Genomic DNA, 24,899 nt, shown 5'->3' on the forward strand with positions numbered 1-24,899 from the left:
GCAGCTTCCTCCCCCGAAACCATGATGGTTGTTAGGGCTCAGAAGAAGCCCTGGGAGCCATTGATAGCTTGGTACAGCTGGGGCGATTGAAGCTTGATGAAACCCAGGGGCAGCATAAGCCCAGTGAAGCTAGCCAGATATTAAAGAGCTAAAATTGTGCCAGTAAGTATAGGCTGGAGTTCATACTTGGAAATCCAGGGGAACAGAAACTTGGGAGACAAGACTGAAAATCCGGTGAAGTGTGCAGTCACTGAGATAGTCCAAGTTGGAGTGGCTTGAGTGAATTCAGAGGCTTAATTTTCAAAGATGTGGAGATGCCGGCGTTGTACTGGGCTGAGCACAGTAAGAAGTCTTACCACACCAGGTTAAAGTCCAACAGGTTTGTTTCGAATCACTAGCTTTCGGTGCACAGCTCCATCCTCAGGTGAATGAAGAGGTGGGCTCCAGAAACTCATATATATATAGACAAAGTCAATGATGCAAGCCGATACTTTGAATACGAGTCTTTGCAGGTAATTAAGTCTGTCCAGGTCCAAATGGAGCAACTGGAGAGAGGGATAATCACAGGTTAAAGAGGTGTGAATTGTCTCAAGCTAGGACAGTTGGTAGGATTTTGCAAGCCCAGGCCAGATGGTGGGGGGTGAACGTAATGCGACATGAATCCAAGGGATGGGGCCGTACTCATGTGTGCAGAATTTGGCTATATGTTTCTGCTCGTTACTTTTCAAAAGTGAAACGTTTGGAGTGTCTCATGAGGGAGACAGACTTTCAGTGAGATTGGTTGACTCACAGTATTTACTGATGTCTGAGTGGATTGCTGTGAATTCCACGTGATCGATCTTGGTCATATTTGCTATTTATTAAACCATGTGGTGTGTTTAATCACAGTTTGCTTGTTAATTCACACGTACCTCAGACTAATGCTGAATGTTAGGGTAGAAGATATATATTATAAATTCTTTTATCTTTTTGACCTTGTATACTTTTGTTTGTTCAGAACCTGTGAAATCTATTGCCTCTATTCTCTTTGCAAGTTCTTGAATTTCAAACATTGCCTACCTTAATCGACGGTTATTGGTCCCTAATCAGATCCCATAAGAACTTGGGGAGTCTGGTCCAGGATCATAACAGAAGCAAAATGAGATATAATTGGCCGATATAATATTGAAAGTCATAAGTATCAAGTCCACTGACAAGAGGAGCTGGATGATAGGCAGGTGAAATACAAAGTATTGATTTTTTATAAACCACATCATTAAAAAGCACTCAAATGAAGAGGAAATAAAATACATTTGCTCAAACCTTTCCAATGCAGAACATGGGAGGAAATCCAAATACACCCAGAATTTTACAAAGTCCTTTTTTGTGTAGAATCAAATCTCCCCACAATGAAAGAGCATAGTTATCAAAGGGAAAACATTTACAATATTAATGTACTTCCAGGCAATGTTAGCGTGAGATAAGAGGCACAGCAATAAAAGGTGATCAACTAAAAGTCAAGTCCCGCAGTGCTTCAAATAATCTACTGTCACAACTCTGAACCAGTTCTGTTGGATGCATTCCAAAGACCGGAAGCGAAATGTGAGCAATTTTCTTTTAGCATAATCAGGGAGTATCATCCTTCAGTGACATTGTAAAGCACAATTAATACCATCCACAGCATGACTTCCTTGTAACAGTCAAAGTCTGAGAATTAAGCCCGAACTAGCATTTACTGGCAGCTCATAGACTGGTCTCATTGCGTTTTGCATCGATTGTAAGAGGCTTTGAGTATCAATGCATAACTGTTGGTATGATCCAGGAGTTAGGTTCGCAACTGGAATGCAAGGGATGTAACGCTATCAAAGGTAGCCTCATGAACTAGTGGGTTACATGCTGATGATAGGATAACTGAAGTTCAGTGCAAAGGTAACTTTATATATAATGCTGAATAAAAGTTATCACATCGTCACTGGTTTAGAGCAATCCAGGGGCTGCAAAAGTAATTGGGGTCTCCCAGTTCTGTGTGGTGTTAGTGCAAGAATGGTACGTGCAGCATAACTGCACAACAATGACACACCATTTGCTCATTTGTCATAGCGTTGGCAAGAAATGAATACATACAATTACTCCAAACTGCTCTGGTTCTGAGAGATCATTGTATTCTTCTTTCAGCTCAGTTAATGCATTCAACTGTTCCTGCTGAGGAAGCTGTTTAATAAGGTTCTGAAAAGAAGATCAATTCACGTTATTATCCACGGTATCCAGTAATATTTTAACAGTGCCAAACTGCAAAAAACTTTCCAACGCACTACAGAAACCATGGCCGGTTGACCAGCATATAATCATTGGTGCATCATAATTAGTCAGGGAGAAAATGCTCCATTGACTGGAGCCATGAGTCATAAAATAAGATGATTGTGGTTGTTGGAGACCAATTATTTCACCGACATGACATCACTGCTTGACCTCTTCAGAAGAGCATCCCAGGCCCAACCATCCTCAGCTGCTTCATCAATGGCGGGGGTGGAGGGGGGGGGGGGGGGGGGGGAAAGAGAAGAAAAGGAGAGGGCGCATTGACCAGAAATTTAACTGGTCCAGCCATGTAAATACTGTGGCTACAATAGCAGCTGACAGGCTGGGGATTCTGTGGTGAGTAACTCATCTACTGACTCGCTAAAGTCTGTCCGCCATCTCAAAAAGCACAAAGTCAGAAGTGTGATGGAATATGTACCCCATCCCGCCTGAATGAGTGCAGCATGGGAAACATAAAAGGCACTACATAAATACAAGTTCCTGCTGTAAGGCGCTTTCCATCCATCCCACTCTTAATACTTGCGATAAAGTCAGAGCTACACACCAGATAAAAGGAAAAACTTGCCTGGATTAGTGATTCTGTCAGAACCTTCTCATCCACCTCAAGAATTACTCTTTTGATTTGATCGTATGACAAACGGAAAGAACCCAAGAAGATAGCTATATAAAACAAAACACATCATGCATACATACAGTGCAATCCACATGCGGGTTTGGCCAAACAGATAAAACAGGAAGCAATTTGACAAATTCAAACCAGTCTACACAGGACCTATTGCAGCAGTTTACTCACCACAAACAACAATTTCAATTTAGTAAACATTTTATCTAGTTTTGATTATTTTGTTTTGTCACTAAATAAAGTTATTGATGTTACTTTAGAGAGACAAAAGGTGGATTAGACACATCAATATCATTGCATACTAATAAATACTTTTACATTCTCTCCATGTACTTACATAGATTTTGTGCTGTTTTGCCATCCATCACCTTTAGCTCTTTCACTTTCCTCTTCTGCGTTGTTTTGCTGTCATTTATGTCTTGCTGCTCCTTCTTGGCTATAATAATAATTATAATAATAATCTTTATTATTATCACAAGTAGGCTTACATTAACACTGCAATGATGTTACTGTGAAAAGCCCCTAGTCGTCACACTCCAGCGCCTGTTTGGGTACACTGAGGGAGAATTAAGAATGTCCAATTTACCTAACATCACGTCTTTCGGGACTTGTGGGAGGAAACCAGAGCACCCGGAGGACAACGGGTAGAACATGCAGAGTCTGCACAGACAGTGACCCAAGCGGGAATGGAACCTGGGACCCTGGCGCTGTGAAGCAACAGTGCTAACCACTGTGCTACCGTGCCGCTGTGGACAAATATACGCAATGTTTCTCAGATTTGATGTTTAACAATGAAGGCTAACAAAATAAACTGATAAATGCGATACAAGGACGCAATAGTTTTCCTTTTAGATATATACTACAACCACACTTCAAAGCGCTATTGAGTCAAGAGGGAACACAAATTTGGAGCAGTGGTTAGCACTGCCGCCTCACGGGGCCGAGGATCGGGGTTCAATCCCAGCCCCGGTTTACTGTCCACGTGGAGTTTCCACATTCTCCCAATGTCTGCGTGGGTCAAAGTAGGTCAACGATAATCGGGAAATGGACTTGTCATGAGACAACACATGTGCAACAGGGTTTGGGAGCACTAAAGGTTAACTGAAAGTAGAATGAAGGAGACCAGTCAGGACTGCATTGGCATAGTTAAGTCTAGAGGTTATGAATGAGGGTTTCAGGATCAGATGAGCTGAAACATTACCGAGGGAGTTGTTATTGTCAAAAGAGCTCTCTTTTGGATGAAATATTAAACCGAGACCCTGTTTACCAACTCAAATGATCGAAGGGCACATTAAGAACAAAAATGACATCTATTTATCACTCAACCACTGTCACTAAAATAGACTAACTGGTCGTCATCACATTGTTGTATGTGAATATTGCTAAATGCATACCGGCTGTCACAGTAACCAGACCTTTTAAGCTATAAAGTTCTTTGAGTTATGAAAGGCACAACATTAATGTAAATTCCTTATTTCCTTCTTTCAAAACAGCTTCTATCTCGCCATTTCTACATAATTGATCAAGTTCTGTTGGTTATGAATCATAATTTGCTCTTTTTGAAGAGTTGTGTTTTTACCTCACCAACTGGGCCAGAATTTGTTGCTGGTCCCCGGTCACCCTTTAACCACTGTTGCTGATCTTGTGACAGACACTACAATAATACAACACGTTATCAGACCCTATATCAGCTCAGGACCAGACGTGTGCCAGGTTTGGGGATTGCCATGTTTGGGGATTGCCATGTTTGGGTCCCAGGCCGAGCATGTATAAAGTATGAAGACTAAAGAATAAAAGAGTCTTATTCAAATTGAAGGACCTGAAAACTAACTACCTTCAAATGTAGTTTGGTTTTTGGATCCTTCTGGATTTTGGGACGCCTTACCGGTAATATCACTATGCTGATACCCAAAATCTCATTAGGTCGTAAACAAAGAAGCTGATCATCAGTCTGTTCAGTCAACAAAGTGTTGAAAATAAATGCTGAAGATCGCATTGGAGGCTGGGCTCAAAGTTTGGGAAACAAATAACAATTCAGTTATGATCAAAGAATGAAGCAGTCAAGCACGCGGTTTTCCTTTTCTTGTACGTAATGAGTAACAGCTGGGACAATTACCAGCCATAGCGCTCTCACCATATGAATTAGGAATAGGCACCTCGGCCCGTGCGTGTTCGGCCATTCTAAATCATGGCTGGTCAGATTTCAACTTCAACTCCACATTCTTGCATACCCCTGATAATCTTTTGCCCCTTTGCTCATCAACAATCTATGCACTGTGACCATAAAAATATTCAGGAACTCTGCTTCCAGTGTCCTTTGAGGAAGAGAGTTCCAAAGACTCCAAACCCTCAGAAAATAATTCTCATCTCGGTCCTCAACAGTAATCCTTTGTACTATACTCTCTCAAGAGGAAATATCCTCTCCACATCGACCCTATCAAGACCCTTCAGGATCTTGTATATGTTTCAATTAAAATGTTTACCTTACTTGATCCAATGTTTGGGAGAAGACTTTTATTGGAATGTATTTCCTAACTGGTTGTTAGACGCACCTACACCACAGGGACTGCAACAAATGCTGGCCTTGCCTTCAACGCTCACATTGCGTAAAATAATTTATTTTAAAGAAGGGAGATTACTGCCCCTCTACTGAGCTTCATGAGATATGTGGAACTGGTAAGATAAAAGAGGATTGGAAAGAAGAAAGGAATTTATATTTATGTAGTACCTTTCACAGCCCAGGGATCTGAGAAAGCACACCATGGGCAATTAATGAATAATTTTTGGAGTTTAGTCACTGTTGTGCAGGGAAATATGGCATCCAATCTACGCATAGCGAGGTCCCAGATAGAATCACTGAAATTTACAACACAAGAGGTCATTTGACCAATCATGTCTGTGCTGGACAAAAGAGAGTTACCCACCTAATCCTAATTTCCAGTTCCTGGTCTGTAACCTTGTGGGTTATGACACTTCAAAAGTACACCCAAGTACTTTTTAAATGCAATGAGTTCTAATGAAAGCTCACAGTCTGGAAACCTTATCTCTATTTCTCTCCACAGATGCTGCCAAACCCTGCTGAGTTTTCCAGGAATTCGGTTTTTATTTTAGATTTCCAGCATCTGCAGTATTCTGCTTTTTGATTCGGTAATGAGTCAGATATGAACTGACAAGAATGGGTTGTTCCTGTGTTGCTACTGCTGTTATTCCTATCCCACAACACGTACACGGGCTCAAAACACTGAGTGAAGCTAAAAGTTGAATCTAGCATTACATGCAATTTTTAAAAAAATCATTCGTTTTCAACACCACTTAATAAATATTCGAAATGTGATGATCACGCTACACAACTGGCTGACCCCAGTAATTTTCTTTCAAATCCAACATCAGATCTTCAGTGCTGCTTCAGAAACCTGACATATTCAACTACTGTATTATGTTTAGTTCAATACTGAAGATTCAGTTCACCGCACATCACTGAAGGAGAATTGAATGAGGTTCATCAAGGACTAAATCACACTTCATCATATTTCTTATATATTGTGTGTATATATATATATATATATATATATATATATATATAGATAGAAGCAAACAGTTTTTCCAAAGAGGCCCAAGGACAAATTGGCATTCAGTCATGCAAGACTGAGCCTGCACTTGCACGACAAGCAGCACATTTATGGAGACACACTCCAGCCACTGTATTTATCTGCAGTACTGCAATGCAGTGCAGATTTTCCATCTTACGTATTGCAGAGAATGTATATAACCATGAGAGTAAATCCTGAATACTTTTTTATGTAATTATGTTCATCCATTCATAAAAGCTGGGCATTAGATATTTCAGTGTTATCCAATTTATTGTCTTTCAGGTATTGCGAGCTTTAATGTATATTTTAAGAATCTATTCTAAGTTTTTGCTGAGTACGATGGAAAGAAAGATGATCTTGTACTTTTGGAGTTCCAAAGAGCCTTGTAATCAATTAAATATTCTTGAAGTATTGATATTTCAATCTCTTTCCTACCTCGTTCATCACATTTTTGGTCATCTGTCTTTACTTTCTTATGTGGCTTGATGTCAAAGTTTGTTTGATAATCCTCCTGTGAATCACCTTTGGATATTTTATTACATTAAATACCCTTTGTAAACCCAAGTTGTTATTCATGCAGGAAAGCCGGCAGCCAATTTGCGGACAGCAAGTTCCCACAAATCGGCATGTAATAACGACTAGATAATCAGTTTTTTATTCATTTTAGTTGAGAGATAAATATGGGCCAGGACACCAGAGGAAACTCACTATTTTTGAAATAGTATCATAGGATCTTTTATGTACATCAGAGAGAGCAGACGATGTCTCAGTTATATGTCTCACTCGAATGACACCACCCTCCTCAGTACTGCACTGAAAGTGTCAGCTTTGATTTTGTGCAAGTCTTTGAAATAAAACTAGCACTCTTCCTCCTGATTCAGAAACTTTTAGGGTAGGGTTTAAACCCTAATAGCTTCTGAATCAGGAGGGAGACTGCTAGATTGTATTCCTGAAGGCGTCCGTCAAGGCTCAATATTGAGCCATATTGAACACCTTTAGTCTCAGATTCCTGGAATCTACATGATACAGGACATGATACAGGACATTTTCCTCACAATGCCCTTTCTGGTTCTATGAAAGAGCTATCCAATTAGTCGCACGTTCCTTGCCCTTTCCCAATAACCCAGCCACTATTTCCCTTTCAAATATTTATCGAATTCCCTTTTGCAAGTCATGATTGAATCTTACACCAGCCTTTCAGGTCATGCATTCCAGATCACAATGTGATGCATAATTAAAAAATCTCATCTCATCTCTGGCTGACCTATCAAATACCTCAAGAGCATAAGACCATAAGACAGAAGCAGAATTAGGCCACTCGGCCCATCTAGTCTGCTCCGCCATTCAATCATGGCTGATATTTTTCTCATCTCCATTCTCCTGCCTTCTCCCCATAACCCCTGATCCCCTTATTAATCAAGATAATCTGTGTCCTTTGGGTATTAACCCCAATATCAGCAGAAGCTGAAAATAATTCTCACTTACGCTCATCAAAAGACTTCATGATTTGGAACACCCCTATTGAATCTTCTTTTAACCTTTTCTGCTCAAAGGAAAACAACTCCAGCTTCTGGAGTCTCTCAACATACCTCAAGTCCCTCAACCGGGTTACCATTATAGAAAATCTGCTGTCACCAGCTAAGGCTTTGACATTCTCATAAATTGTGGAAACCAGTATTGGACATGATACTCCAGCTGTAGCATTACCAGCGATTCATAAAGGTTTAGCATACCTTTGTGTTTTTTTTTTTTTGCTCAATGCCTCCACTTATGAAGGTTCCTGCAAGCTTTAGAAAAACAGCTGTGCTTAATTCGCTGATCTCATCAGGCAGGATGCTGGTAGGGATGTTATAATTGGCCTCTGAGCTCTTGGACGAGAGATAAGCTCAAGTTAAATATGAAAAATTGAAAAAAGGTGACACAGGGTTCCTGCTCCACTTCACTATCTAATGAGTCTTATCGGAAAATGGTGGTAAGTGGATGCCTGCCATGGGCAGAATCACACTCGGGTGAGATTTCCTCTTCCCCGCCTCATCTAATGGCGAAGTTTGTCAAAGCTAATTTCCAACATTCGAGTCAGAAATGGCCATTCAGCAAGCACTAGACATGTAGCACTGCTGCCTCGCGGCGCCGAGGTCCCAGGTTCGATCCCGGCTCTGGGTCACTGTCCATGTGGAGTTTGCACATTCTCGTGTTTTTGTGGGTTTTGCCCCCACAACCCAAAGATGCGCAGGGTAGGTGGATTGGCCACACTAAATTGCCCCTTAATTGGCAAGAATTAATTGGGCACTCTAAATTTATTGAAAACAAGCAAGTACTCGGCATCAGTCAATGTCTTTGGAATCAGATCCCACAGAGATGGCGTATTCAGTAGAAAAAAAGCAATCAGCAAACATCTGTGCTGCTAATACAGGCCATAAGTTTAACGCTAAGGGATTAATAAAATGCTGGTTTCAAATTCAGCAGTTGGCCTTCCCATCACCAGCAGAATCTTCTTAATGAGGTCCAAAACATAATCATTCAGGATCTGAACTTTCCGTTTGTCATCTTTACTATTAGTCTTGCTGTTGCTGACAAATGTTTGTTTTCCAACATTCGTAACAATCTTCAGCCAAAAGTACCGAGTGGATGATCCATTTTGATGTCCTCGGGAGGACCTCAGAATCATCAGCCAATTTGACTCATTTCACGCAAGATAAAGAAACGGCTGAAGACACTATAATGCAAAAACTATGGGCCCTGACCATATTCCGGCGATAGTCCAACATGTCGTGTACCGAACCAAGTTGTTCCAGTACACTGGCATCGAACCGGCAATGAAGAAAATTGTCCAGATATGTACTGTACACAAGAAATATCAAGAATTCAACCCGGACAATTACTGCCCCATCAGTCTGCTCTCGAACATCAGCAGTGATGGAAAGTGTCATCAACAGTTCTATAAAGTGGCACTTAGCAATACCACTCAACACCATCCAGGAAAAAACAGCCCGCTTGATTGCTACCTCATCCACAAACATTCAAACCCTCCACCACTGACGAACAGTGGCAGCCGTGTGTACCATCTACAAGATGCAGTGCAGTAACTCACCAAGGTTCCTTAGACAGTACCTTCCAAATCCAAGACCACTACCAGCTAGAAGGACAAGAGCAGCAGATACCTTGGAACACCATCACCTGGGAGTTCCCCTTCAAGTTAGTCACCATCCTGACTTGGATGCTGTTCCTTTGCTGTCGCTGGCTCAAAATCCTGAAGTTCCCTCCCTAGCAACACTGTGGGTGTACCGACACTTCAGGGATTGCAGCAGTACAAGAAGGAAGCTTAGCACCACCTCTGAAGGGCAATTAGGAATGGGCAATCAATACTGACCATAAATAGGGACACCCATGTCCCGCAAAATAGATAAACATTAAAAGTTCTACAATACACTGGTTCCAACCATTTCTCACCTGTTTTCACCATGCATCTAACAGTAAATATGTCAATTCATTTCACACACCAAGGAAAGTTTTACAAACCCTAAGTTTTCATTACTTCTAACGTTAGTGAAGAGCTTGTGTTTCGGTTCACTTTGAAATTGAAACTAATTTTTGAAAGAGGAAAGTGAGAACGCAGCAAAGAAACAGCAGGTAACTGGCACCTGTCAGATGTGTATTACTCTCGCAGTCTCACTCAATAGTACATACACACGTCATTCAATTTTGTGGTTCTACTGATCTCCATAAAGCTCTTATACTTTATTTTCTCCATTGCATATCTGTTGGAAAGTTATTTGGGCAGACCCAGTGGTCTTTATCGTTCTTGTGTGTTAACCATCACCTCATCCATTTTAGCTCACTTGGCGTTTGAACGTTTGGTTTGGTTGACAGAAGTCATCTCGAAGACATTCAAGCCTTACTCTGGAACTTGAGCTATAATGAAGATAAATACTTATGCACTACCCCATCACCATGGAACTGCTGTCTTCTGAAATGTTAAATGTCTCCCTGTTCAACTGGGCACTGAAGATCCTACAGCACTCTTTGAAGAATAGCAGGAAATTTTCCTGGTGTCCTGGCCAACATTTCGAACACAAGTATATCTCAATGTCTAAAAAAAGGCATTTTGTTGAAGCTTTTCATCTTGCACTCGTCAGGATAATGTCAGGGGAAACAACAAATTGTATGAGAAAACAGTACTGATTGGTTGGCAAGTGGATTTTGATTGGTTGAGGCATGCCATGGAGCATGCACCATGTAATGGTGCATCAGTAATGTGGTATATGAATTTTAGTGCCAGTGTGATGCTTGATATGTCGGCCATACGTCCGTCCCAAAGACTGGTGGATTGTATCAAACAGTATGTGCCTTCAGTCATTCGCAATGGGTAAGGTACACACCGGATCCAACCAGCCCATTACAAAACACAGAGTGTCCAAAATTAGATGTGATTTGCACTTGGACAACATTTACTACATAATCCTCAGTGTGCGAAAAATTACCCTGACGAGTCGGGTTCAAGGTGTAGCTTGTTTGCATGTACTGAAAGTTGCATATGTGAATACACAGGTGCCTGAGCTTTGCAGACAGAAAGAACATGAACATACATTGCTTGTTTCAGCTACACAAAATAAGTGAAAGCCATTCATTGGTTTATTCTGCAGGGCAATGCTTTGACAAGGGTCAAGCTGCCTAGTTTAAATTTGCAAACAATTCTCACCTCTACGAATTAGAGTCCACAAATCCAATTAGAGATTGCCAACAAATCAGTGCACACTTAGTGTAAATTTAAAAAAAACGTTCTCAATTAAGAGACAATTTAGCGTGGACAGTAACATGGGGCTGGGATCGAACACGTGTCCTCGGCACCATGAGGCAGCTGTGCTAACTATGGTGCCACGTTGCTGTCCTCCACTCAGTGAAAAGTTGTTGTTTCCCCTGACATTGGCATTCTCACTATATTCCTGACAAGTGCAAGACAAAAAGCTTTGACAAAATGTAGTTTTTCAGCAATACTCAAGTTCTTGACTGCCAAATGATTATTTAAAAATACAAGTGATTAATTCATCGTTCTCCTCATTTGAATTTAGCAATGATGCTAGAACTTAGAAATAAAAGCGGAGAAGTGTTTTGAGAACGCGAAGCTTATAACGTGGCTTCTTGCTTTACTTTTCGGCTGAATGCTTCCTTCCGACAGATTTCCCTTCTTCAACAAAGGCAACAGGAAATTCTGGAATGTGGCCTTCCCTATGGCCCGTAACCAGGTCACTCTATGATCAAGCAACAGGAAGTACAAGTCAGAACGGTCTTTGTCAAGATTGAGAGTCCTGAATTTATAAATCTCCCCCCCCAAAAACCAAGATGTGTCATTTAAGAACAAATGGCCGTCAATCTGCCATCACATTGGCTAACGCTGGATTTACTTACTGCTGTTGCTCTGGCTGTTCAAAATGCCAGAAACCTCAAAAGACTGTCTTTAAAAAGCAGCTTCTGTAGCATTTTGGTTTTCTCCTTTTTGTTCTAACTGTCACTCTTTTTTTAACCTCCTAAACAAATGACTCTTATTGGGGTGCAGCATTTTGAACTCCTCCCCATCACTAGCATTTGTCTGAACACCATTCTGCATGCGTGAGCTTAAATGACCTGTCGGCAGACGAATTGAAGCCGATCAAAATCCTGTCCTCACCCGGCATCCTGACGTGGTACGTTTCAATATGGGGAACTGGATATCGTAGTGAGGGACACTAAAGATGACTGCAGTTGCTTGACCGCTATCCTGGTTGAGTTCATCAATTTAGCACAGGTTGTGGATCAAACACTGGGTCTTGTCCAACTGAGAACCACAGTGGTCAAAGCAGTGATCCGCCAAATCAGCATTTATATTCCCTCCATGTTTTATTTTTAAGGGCAAGAGTGATCCAGCTGTCTGCATACGTCTGGTGTATCATTGTGGCTCAATTTTTACCAGCCTTGTTCCTGGGCAAAAGGTGAGGGGCCGAGTCCCACTTTAACACAAAATCTGAGTTGACAACTGTAACTTCAGAGGTTAAATCAATCCAAGTTTCATTTCTATAGAATTGTTGCTGCACTTTCTTATACATCAACAGCCACTACGCTGACATAATATAATGTATGTAAAACTCTCGGGACATTGGAGACTGGATAAATTACAATATAGAAATTCTCTTTCTTTTTCCATCTCTCTTGACACCAAAGAGAACATTAGGAGATCTGGGCAGGTAATTTGCAGATGCTCTTTTTTGGAATTTAATATGCCTGGACACAAAGACCATGGGCAAAAGAAAAGGCACCCTTTCATCTAATTCAAAAAGAATATATCTTTTGTGTCTGAACATCATTTCAGAAATGGATGATATGCAATTTACCAAAGATCAAAAAAGAACTTTCAACAAGTACTTCAGTACCAGTATTAACGAGAGTCTAATCTGGCCCCACTGAGGCTTTTTTTCCCCCCTTCCTTTCCTCTTTTTAATTAAACTAATGCACAGCAGCTATTCAGAATAGTAATTTTCTTGGATCAAACAGGTCAGAAAAGTAAGATTCTACTGATTACTATATCTCATTCATTAGCCCACACAGAAGAAAATTTACAAACAGGTCTCCTCTCTCGGGGGAGGAAGACTGCAATCTTCATCAAAGAAAAAAAAACAATCAATCCATTTCATTAGAACAAGGCTGTGTGTGCAGGAGACCCAAGAAGAGTCATTAGAATTTAAATTCTTTCCTTAATTAATCTTACAGACAAGTAGGTCAGAATAACGATACAGAAGACTAACAAAGATTAACATAAAATTCAGCTTCTTAAATTGAAGGAACTCTGCTTTATATTGAGCACAGCCAGACCCCTTGCAAAATTTAAGTGAACTTTCTTTGCCTTTAGATGGGGGCATCATTAGTACCAGAAGCTGAAAATTCCAAATCAGTAATGGATTGAGAAATCTGTATGCCTTGATTTTCTGTCAACAAAAGCAAGGAAAATAAATAATAAATTAACCTTTATTGTCACAAGTGGCTAAAACTGACTGGTCTGCAAGGAGATTATAATATGAAGCAAGCTTGCCTACTATTAGGTTTAGGTGACAATAGTGGGACGATTTACATCTTTAACAATTCTATGCTGCACTTCCAATCCCATATCTATCCCATCACGAAAACTGGCTGCGGCTACCTTCAAATTCCCTATCACCAATCCTACACCGCTTGTGCATTGCGGAAACATTCTTACCCGTTTTCATTACCTCTAGACTTCACTATTCTATTCCTCCATATTTCATAGTCATAGAACATACAGTGCAGAAGGAGGCCATTCGGCCCATCGAGTCTGCAACGACCCACTTAAACCCTCACTTCCACCCTATCCCCGTAACCCAATTACCGCTCCTAACCATTTTGGTCACTAAGGGTAATTTAGGGGGTTGTTTAGCACAGGGCTAAATCGCTGGCTTTGAACGCAGACCAAGGCAGGCCAGCAGCACGGTTCAATTCCCGTAACAGCCTCCCCGAACAGGCGCCGGAATGTGGCGACTAGGGGCTTTCACAGTAACTTCATTGAAGCCTACTTGTGACAATAAGCGATTTTCATTTCATTTCATTTATCATGGCCAATCCACCTAACCTAATTTCACACCCGATAAAATTGATCTCAGCCAAAGTTTTACTACCCATGAAAATGAAAATCGCTTATTGTCACAAGTGGGCTTTAAATTAAGTTACTGTGAAAAGCCCCTAGTCGCCACATTCCGGCGCCTGTTCGGGGAGGCTGGTGTGGGAATTGAACCGTGCTGCTGGCCTGCCTTAGTCTGCTTTAAAAGCCAGCGATTTAGCCCAGTGTGCTAAACCAGACCATGTCTAGCTTGCACCAAGTCCCATCCCTGAATCACCATTAGGCTCTTTGGGCTACACTGGCTCATGGTCCATAATGTCTCAATTTTTAAATTCTCAACTGTGTGCGCAAATCCCTCCATGGTCTCCTCTTTCCAAAGTCTGTGACATTCCCAGCACAATAATGCTTTGGGATCTCAGTCTTCCTTCAATTCAAGTGTCTTGTGAATCTTCAACTTCTATTGCTACAACATTTGCAACTGTACCTTCAGTTATCTGGGCCCAAAGCTCTCAAATTCCCCCACCTAACCTCTCCAGCTGTCTTACCTCTTTGGAAATGCTCCTTCAAACATGCTCTTGACTAGGCCTTTGGTCATCTTCTTAATGACTTCTTTGCCTTTCAAGTTGCTTTGATAATATTAATAATCTTTATTAGTGTCACAAGTAGGCTTACATTAACAGTGTAATGAAGTTACTGTGAAAATCCCCTCGTCGCCACACTACGGCACCCGTTCGGGTACACCGAGGGAGAATTCAGAATGTCCAATTCACCCAAAAAGCATGTCTCTCGGGATTTGGGGGAGGAAACCGGAGCATCCAGAGGAAATCCACGCAGACACGGGGAGAACATGCAGACTCCACACAGTGATCCAAGCCAGGAATCAAATCTGGGTGCCTGGCACTGTGAAGCAACAGTGCTAACCACTGTGCTACCATGCCGCACCATTCCATGTTAAACAAGTGATATAGAAGTGCAAAAGGTTGTTGTAGTAACATAAAATGCAAAGTTATGCCACGGATAGTGGTTTGAAGTCATCACCTACTGATTGAGGGATGGTCAGAATTGCACTGCTGACAGCATATCATGCCCTCTCTAAGTGTGCACTTACAATACAGTCAGCTCCCCGATAATGTAAAAGAAAATTCATTTTGCACAAATTGCAGATAATCAATTTTTCAAGGTACTCGGACTCCACTCACTTAGATTTGGTGGCTTTACATTCGAATCATCTAGTTATTTGATGTAAAGCCAACATTCACATAACATCAATGCAAAATATGTTACTGGCTTGCTTGCCTCTTTTCTGTCCTTAAAATTGGCAGATTGTAATTTAGCAGCAAAAACGAAGAATTTTGTGGAAGGAAGAACAATTGTGTCAAGAAGTATGTGGAAGATAAAAATATCAACATCAACAGTGGACCTTAAAATGAAGAAAATACATCTGCAAAACAGCACTATGAAGCCTATGCCAGGATAATTACAATAGACCTGACAGCGAAATAAACCTGTACTTTTCAAGTCATAAATGGCATAAATAATAAACTAATCTCTGATGATGTCACAATTAAAATGACTCCACCTCTTTCAGAACAGTTACCTGAGACTTTGGACCGTTAAGTATTTTGGAATAGAATTAGAGAAATTGCTCTCCCCTCCTCACCCATACGGATCAAAATTGGTTTCAGATTGGGTAACTGATATGCCGCTGAAAAAACGCCTCAATACCGATGGCACAGAGGCCGAGAGTTCAAATACCACCAGGGTCCAGGTTCGTTAGTGTCATCTGCCAACTTCATCTGGTCTACGGGACTCCAGTCCACATCACATGGTTAATACTCAGCATCCTCCAAGGTTGCCGAGGAAGTCACTCAGTGACCATGATAGTCCCATTGGTGTTGCCCACGTCCCGTGCAAGGGTATTTAGAAAATAAAGGTGAGACAATGCCACAAAATTATTCAATCTCTACGTTTGGCAGGCATGAATGCAAACCTCTGTTCTTAAGTGCACATCTTCAATGTCAGGGTGCTATCGCTGCCCCTTTATTTTACATTTCTCATCCACAAGTATAAATGGCAAGCATTTAATTATTTCATAGAGTATTTACCCTCAGAACTGTCATTAACTCATGCACTGTATAATTAAAACACTAAGTGGTATGGTTCAGAGAATCCAGACAAACCACTCAGTGGTCAACGGTTTAAATACGAGGAAACAGGAGAGGGAACAAGAAAGGGCAGTCAGGCTGAATTTTTGAATTGAAATGGTAGTAAAGATGTTGGATGAAGTAATGAGGGTGGCCATTGAATTCAGCATTGTATAACAACACTTATGTTTGTATGGCACCTATAATGCAGTAAAGCATCGCTAGGTCTTTCATGGAAGCCTTGCTGTGTTGTTTTGTGCCAATCTTTGTTTCCTAATCCTTCTCTAAAATGCTTTGGGATGTTCTATCATGCTAAAAGAGCTGTTGTAATAGAAATGGGGCTTATGGGCCACAATCCCATGCCGATATCATCCAGGTTCACACACCAACCATCCAATCAGCAAGGCAACAAAATGAAAACAGCTCATATCAACAATGCAAGCTCATATTGACCCCCTTTCCACACCCTTGTGAAGTATGTTCACTGACATTTTATATGTGCTTATCTACCAGATTTATCAAATCATTAGTTTAGCAAAGCTGTTTATGATATTTTCTCGAGTTGTAACGTAAGAAAGCAATATTACAATAAAGCGATAAAAAAATATTCCATTCTCGAATGCGATCTCACTTGTCCTGAAATCATTTGCTGCAAAGCCATTGCTTTTCTCTACTTGCACATCTGTGCTGCTGAAATCCCCGAGGATCAAACTGCCTAACCCAGAAACATCAGCAAATTACAGAGCGTGCAATGAAGATTACAGCTCTTCAATCCACCGTGGTCCCTCTCAGCAGTACAATTCTTGGTGCATAAAAGTTTCCTGCAGGAATGTGGTGCTAAGCTTAGAACAGTGCCCCTGTAAGCAATTTAAATGAGGATGATTAAAATGCCACAGGACTGAGAGACATTGGATACATCATATAGTCCTTGGTATTTTAGAAGTATTACACATTCTACCATTGGCAGCGATTTACTGCTACAGATCTTTAGGTATGACGCACCAATGGCAGCTGCATGTTACACGATATATAAATATAACATTGCTCATTTTGGTATTCCTCGTGTTCATTATAGAGAGAAAATAAAGGAAACCAAATTACAAACATCTGGTTTCAATAGGAAGTCAGTGAGCCTTCAAGCCCTTCGAGCTTTTTCTAGTTCTTTGTTTGCTCTGTAATAAATTTAATATGTTCCTTTGATCTTCCCTTCAGAATCAAGTTTGCTTTATAGGCAACCTTTGGTTTGAAGTTCTTCTATCTAACTGCAGAGGATATTCCAAATGTAGCATAAAATATTCCACAGCTACCCTGCCTTTGAACTCTTGCAGGACTATGATATCAATCGACAAGAAAGTAAAAACATGAAAAATGAGATACACATGCACCAACCACAGTTACAGATAGAATTTATGGCACCATATTTGGATACCAAAATCCACAATTAATTCATAACAGATTTACTGAACAATATTCAGGTTACTCATAAGTATGACTTTTAAAAAATATAAAACTTTTTTTCCAGAAAAATATAACTAAGTTACAAATAGAACAGATAAAGATCTAGTTCGAATTGAACAATGACGGGACCAGATGTCAAATCGTGAATTACTTCATATTTTATTTCAGATGAAGCTGTAATGCGCTTTGGCAATTTTATTACATTTGCAATTTAACAGAGGAATGCATTTACAGCTCCTTGTGGCAAAGAAACCACAAACCAACAAAGGAATTTGGACAGTCAAAGGGTTAAAAGGTTGTTCAGCTTCCATTTAGCACTTCAATCTGTGACTAGTTCCCATCAGCTCGATCTGCTGTTTAAAATGCAGAGATGTATAAAGACTGGGAAAAGCCAACTCAAAAGAATATGACAAAAGGTGAAGCTTCTGTTTTTTTTAAATAATTTTTTAAAAATCAGCATTTGGCAAATAAATTACAGAAAACTTCATTAAGCTACATGAATCAAGGTCCTAACTATATTAGTTAAGTCTATTTCACCTGTTTAACATCCTTGTCTGTCTTAATATTGTGAAATTAATCAAGCAATTCTAATGTTTTGATGAGATCTGTTTACTACTGACAAATGAAAAATGAAATGAAATGAAAATCGCTTATTGTCACAAGTGGGCTTTAAATGAAGTTACTGTGAAAAGCCCCTAGTCACCACATTCCGGTGCCTGTTCGGGGAGGCTGGTACGGGAATTGAACCGTGCTGCTGGCCTGCCTTGGTCTGCTTTAAAAGCCAGCTCTTTAGCCCTGTGCTAAACCAGCCCCTTGACTCGTAGATTAAAACTAAAGGAAATGTTTACCACATATGAAGACAAAATAATCATAATCTTTATTATTGCTACAAGTAGGCTTATATTAACACTGCAATGACGTTACAGTGAAAGGCCCCTAGTCGCCACATTCCGGCACCTGTTCGGGTACACAGAGGGAGAATTCAGAATGTCCAATTCACCCAACAAGCACCTCTTTCAGGACTTGTGGGAGGAAACCGGAGCACCCGGAGGAAACCCACGCAGACACGGGGAGAACATGCAGACTCCGCACAGTGACCCAAGCCAGGAATCGAACCTGGGACCCTGGCACTGTGAAGCGACAAATACATGCCAAGCTTTCTTTTAATTCTAACAGATCTGCTCCCTGCTAATTCGCACTGCAGTTTTTAAAACCCATTTATGGGATATGGGCATCGTTTATTGCCCATCCCCGATTGCCTTTTAACTGGGTGGCTTGCTAGGCCATTTCAGAGGGCTTTTGAGAGTCAACCACATTACTGTGGATTGGAATCACATAGGCCACATCAGGTAAGGATGGCAGATTTCCTTCTCTTAGGGACATTAGTGAACCAGATGGGTTTTTATGACAATCGATAATAGTTTCATGGACATCATTAGACTTTAAATTCCAGATCTTTATTGAATTCAAATTTCACCACCTGTGAATTATCGTGGGTCTCTGGATTACTAATCCAGTTCATGCACCTTGGTGGAAATTCTGGTTTCTATTTGGTTATCTTAAGGCGTGAGGGGATATTTGCTGTATGATGCCGAAGGTTCATGACATATGAAGTATGTCACTCAATGGGTCCATGCCAATGTTTATTCTCCATCTTTTCTCATCTAAATGTTTCAACATAACCCCTATTTCCTTCTTCCTTGTTGGTTTGTCCAGTTTCCCCTTAAATGCTTTGCTTCAGCCATGCACTGTGATAGTGACTTCCACATGGGGCAGCACAGTGGCAGCCTCAGAGCACCAGGGATCCGGGTTCAATGCCGGCCTTGGGTGACTGTGTGAAGTTTGTACTTTCCCCCTGGATTGCATGGGTTTCCTCCGGGAACTCCGGTTTCCTCCCACAGTCGAAAGTGCAGATTCGGTGGATGGGCCATGCTAAATTGCCTCTTAGTGTCCAAAGATTAAGTGGGGTTTCGGAGATAGGGCAGGGGAGTGGGCCTAGGTAGAGTGCTCTCTCACAGCGTCAGTGCAGACTTGGTGTGTTGAATGGCCTCCTTCTGCACTGTAGGGATCTTATGATTCTATTAAAAGTCTTCACGTGAAGAGATTTCTTCTAAATTCCCTCCTGGATTTCTTGGTGACCATCTTAAATTGATGGTCTTCAGTTACATTCTTACCCACAAGAGGGAACATTCTTTCGGTATCCAGTATTCTGTATCAAAACCTTTCATAATGATGAAGACCTCTATTACATCATCCTTCAGCCACCTTCTTTCATGAGAGAGCCTATCAATCCTTTTCTGATATGCAGACCCGTGAATATTTAATATCATCCTTGTACATCTCTTCTGCAGCCTCCATATGCTTTTTATAATGTAGTGACCAGAACAGCAAGCAACATTTGGACCAAGGCTCGATAAAGAATTAGCACAACTTCCCTACGTTTCAATTCTATCCCTCTAGAAATAAAACCAAGTGTTTTGGTCGCTCTTTTTATTGCCTTGCTAAACGGTGGCACAATCTTTAGTGATGGGTGGAGTGCACTCAGATCCCTTTATTCCACGAGTGATTTGGGGCTCTCAAACATTCAGTGATAAGCTTTGTTTATCAGGAGGTGACCAACTCCCAGGGAATCCTCCAGGATGTTTAACCCCAGTACGGTTAGTTTGACAGTGCTCTGAATTTACTGGTGGTATTACAGAGTGTAATTTGGATCATTGGGGCATATACAGGGTCATACAAACATTTGTTCAAAGCTTATGGAAGCAACCAGAAAATAACCATAATAAACAATTCCAGTTCACAAGCAGTTGTTTGTAAGTGGCACTTGCAATTTCGATGCATGTGCCTATGAAACTTGTCACAATGAGAGGAGGACCGTACAGTTCAGCTAGCTAGAAGGTTCAGGGTGAAACAAAATGGCAGCTCATCATTGCCTCTGGTGGCACTTTACCTACTGGCTGGGGAAACCATCACTTAAAATGGGTTGGTTAGGACTGATACTGACTTAATATTGAAATAATGATTGGAGGCAGATTTGGCATTGACAGCATTTCACGATAAGATGCAGTATTTAGTGTCAGTTTAACACCTACACTATTGCTATTAACTGCTGCTCACGGATGTGACTCTTTTGAGATTCGCACACATGAAGTATCAATCCCATGGGCAGTCTAATTACAGACATAAAAGAAAAAGATTCCATTGTTACTTTCTCACTAAACAGGAACATTCTCCATGTCTGAAAAGAAAATTACAGAGGGTTGAATATCACTTCGTTGTTCGCATTGTGAATTTTATTCGAAATGTCAAGTTCGAACAAAATTTCCAATGCTAGAATGTAGAACTGTGTGTACTCGAAATGCACTCACGGCAAAAAGAAAATCCTCACAATTCAATTGGCAGTATTTAGCAGTTAAATGCTGTTCATATCTCCAAACAAACTGCAGCCAACTATCATGAGAAAGCACTGGACAATCGCAGCAGGTTTGACAGCAGCTGTGGAGAGAAAGCAGCTGAACGTTTTGAGTCTGGGTGACTCAGTCAAAGCCATCCAGACTCTAAACGTCAGCTCCCTTCTCTCTCTCCCCACAGATGCTGTCAAACCTGCTGAGTGTTTCCAGCATTGTGTTTATTTCAATTTCCAGCATCTGCTGTACTTTTGAGCCTGTGTACTTCAGAGGGTGTTTTATCCTGACCATTTTCTTCCCTCCTCTGAAGGTTCCAATTGATGCTGTGATTAATAAAGAACTTTCATTTTTATATATAAAAATACATATATCCTTAAGTGCTATACCGCCAATTAACTACTTTCAAAATGTAGGTCACTGCTGTAACGTAGGAAACATGGGAACCAATTTGCACAAAACAAGCTCCTACACACAGCAATTTTGACAATTACCAGCTAATTGGTTTTCTTTAAAAGTGACTGATTGCGGGATAAAGACTGTCCAGGATACTGGGGAGACTCTCCTATTCTTCGAAATAGTGTTGGAGATTTGCTACATTGACCTGAGAGCACAGAGGGTTTTTCACCTCATTTGAAAGATAGTAGCTTTGTCAGTCCAGTACTTAGGATTTTTGTGCTCATGTCTCTGGAGTGGGATTTGACTTAGTGACAAGTGTGCTTACCACTGAGTCATAGCTGACACTTTAAATTACCATATTAAATGACCATACCAAGGGGCAGACCATTTTCCAAGAGCTCATCCCCAAGTGGCTATTCTTTAAGTGCAGAAAACTAATCATCCATAAAGACATTATGGCCAAGCCTGGTGTTATCCACACCATGCAATTTCCAGTAGGGAGTCAGTGAACAGGTATTAGATGTGAGAACAAACGCAAGACAACAAAGGGCATTTGCTGCACCTCGACAGTTGTCAGATAAAGAATTCCTGCATTTGTTTGAAGTCAATTCCTTCAGAACAGGGGTAGAGAGAAAATTGGAGCCCAAAAAATGTTGATTCAAACACATCTGACTTAGCTGTATACATTGAACAAATGCATGTACATAACTGACAGTAAAGGAAACACAAGAGCATTTCAATCCAAAATATAGGTCAGTCCTACCCAGAGGCATTTTATTTCAGTAAAATTCCAATTATTTATCCCCTTTGCTTAATTACCTCCCAATGCGATGCCGACAGACAAAAAGAAAATTTGTTTCTACCTTTTAAGGCTTCGCAAACTCCAAAAACCCCCCAGAAAAATGTATTAATGCACTCATTTCCACAGAAACAGAAATGCATTTAACATAAACAAGTCTCTGGCATTCTATTTTCCAAATCACAATTTGTTCCAGATTTAGGTTGCAACAGCAATAGTAATCCTTGCACATCACATGTGGCCTGGAAAATGTAGAGTGGGGCTGCGGGGGGGGGAGGAACTTGAAGCAAATAATCATGGATGATGAATGCAAGTGCTTGGGGGAGGGGTGACTTGGAGAAGGGCAAGAACGGAATCACTGGGAGCAGAACTGTACTAGGCAACCAATATAAGGAAAATATTCATGACCTGAATGCAGTCACGCAGTTACCATGAACCAATCAGCTTTGACAGCACAAATGAGCAGATAAGTAACATTTTGCACATAAGAATATTGCAAAAAATAAGCAAGCAAATAATTGAAACCCACAATTATCCCAACACCTGTCAGAGCATACAGAAACAGAAATCAAGTGTGAACACGCTCCTCCACCCGTATACTCTGGCTGAAGCATATCCTAATTATGGATAATTCTTATTATCTTATTCTGGCTTGGACAGCGAGTGCAAGAAAACTAATCATCCATAATTCTGACATTATTCTGACCGTACCTCTGCCCCTGCATCCTTGGCCACAAAATAGGACAAGAACAGCAAGGTCATGAAAACATCTTCGTCTCCAGGTTCTTTGCCAAGTCACACACCATCCTGAATTGGATACATATGGCTGTTCCTGCAATGTCACTGGGTCAAAATCACCATCATGGGAAGCACAGATAATAATAATCTTTATTAATGTCACAAGTGGGCTTACATTAACGCTGCAATGAAGTTACTGTGAAAAGCCGCCAGTCGCCACATTCTGCCGCCTGTTCGGGTACATTGAGAGAGAATTCAGAATGTCCATTTCACCTAAGGAGCATGTCTTTCGGGACTTATGCGAGGAAACCGGAGCACCCGGAGGAAGCTCACGCAGACACGGGGGAGAACGTGCAGACTCCGCATAGACAGTGACCCAAGCCAGGAATCGAACCTGGAACCCTGGCGCTGTGACAAGAAGGGACAGTACCTCTTCAAGCAGAAGGTTCATCACCGCTGCATCATAATCTTGGGGCAAACAGGGATGGGTAATAAATTTGGACACCCACTTCTTGAGAATTATCCTTTCAAGAAGATTGCTGTAAGTTTTTGTAATTTATTTGGCAAAATCATGACAATTTTAAGACCATCGAAAAGTACTAAAAAGGTTATACAGATGCAGAGTCACTGAACTGTTGAGTCAAAAATAAAACTGTAAAACACTTTTATGTAACTGTCCTCATTTTACATATTTAGTTTGCTCATTGCATTACCTGCAATGTTATACCTGGTTGGCTGCCAAAACCACAATGTTCAGAGCAATAATTTTCCACATTAAGCTAGAAACAAAAGAATATTCATGAAGAAACAAAAATAAAATATTTTAAGATTGCACAGCGAGAGAACGTCCAGTTATGAAGCGTTGGTGCTGACAACCTCAGCTTTTAGTAGTCATGGCAACCCCATCTATTACTTAAAGCACCGTGATCAGACGGCAGGAGGAAGTAAGCAGTCAGATCTACAGAAAATACAGGGTTAAAGCTCTAGAAGGTTTCTTCATGTAAATAGTCATAGAATTGCCAATTTTGCCGTTTTGAAACATTAATTTTACACCAACAAATTGTCATAAAGTTCCACAGTATGAAGCATTTCTCCATTGCCCAGGAACTTTAGCAAAATAGGTTCTCAGTTTGAAAAAAGCCTTGCCAGAGTCTAAAACTGAAAACACAGACACAAACCTACATTATACTGATACTGACTCAGTTGTCGTGTCATTCAAGGACATGCCACTGCTTGGTTAACCAACACGAACTGAATGAATCTTGCAATACAATACATGATTTTATTCTAGAGGGGCAATAAGAGTTCAACAACTTGTACAGGAGATCAGCAAAGAAGTCCATTTATGGTATTTAGCATTACTTCACAATATACTGTTGTACTGTGAATTAGAGGATTACACAGAGACTTACTACCAAACAAGTGACTAACAGAAGTAATTTTCCATTCCCCGAATGACATGTTGGGTATGCCCAATGCAGGATGGAGCATGAATTGAGGCCAGGAAAGTCTGGCTCCAGATCTCATCCACAAACATGAGTTAGCTAGCGTTGACCTACTATGATTAGTCTCTACATCCTTGTACTTGAGTTGGAAAAAAAATTGTTAATACCAATTCTCCATTGGTTCTTCTGGGAGCTATGGATGAAGTCAGTGTTTTTCAAACTTTTTTCCCCGGGTGCCATTTGTACCAGCCGGCCAGCCTTCGTGACCCACCATTATTGCTCACCTTTATTGTGACAGGTGAGCCAGCTTGGTCCACATGATCTCACTTGTGGCGGGTGCCAACAACCAGGCTACTTGCTGAATATTATGTGCCCTCCTGCATTCATACCCGGCAGCAGGAA

The 24,899-nt window shown here is 40.9% G+C and overlaps 1 protein-coding gene across 3 annotated transcripts in view; it reads right to left on the bottom strand.

Moving 5' to 3' along the window:
* Nucleotides 1-24,899, bottom strand: part of LOC140427204 (protein diaphanous homolog 1-like) — a 464,569-nt gene that overhangs the window by 131,034 nt on the left and 308,636 nt on the right. For all 3 annotated transcript variants that reach the window (XM_072512804.1, XM_072512803.1, XM_072512805.1), the window contains 3 exons: nucleotides 3,255-3,353; nucleotides 2,861-2,955; nucleotides 2,104-2,205 (listed from right to left, as the gene is read on the bottom strand). In XM_072512804.1, coding sequence (XP_072368905.1) covers nucleotides 2,104-2,205; nucleotides 2,861-2,955; nucleotides 3,255-3,353 — 296 coding nt within the window. The remainder of the gene's footprint in view (nucleotides 1-2,103; nucleotides 2,206-2,860; nucleotides 2,956-3,254; nucleotides 3,354-24,899) is intronic.

Source organism: Scyliorhinus torazame, chromosome 7, assembly GCF_047496885.1.
Source record: "Scyliorhinus torazame isolate Kashiwa2021f chromosome 7, sScyTor2.1, whole genome shotgun sequence".
Taxonomy (NCBI): domain Eukaryota; kingdom Metazoa; phylum Chordata; class Chondrichthyes; order Carcharhiniformes; family Scyliorhinidae; genus Scyliorhinus; species Scyliorhinus torazame.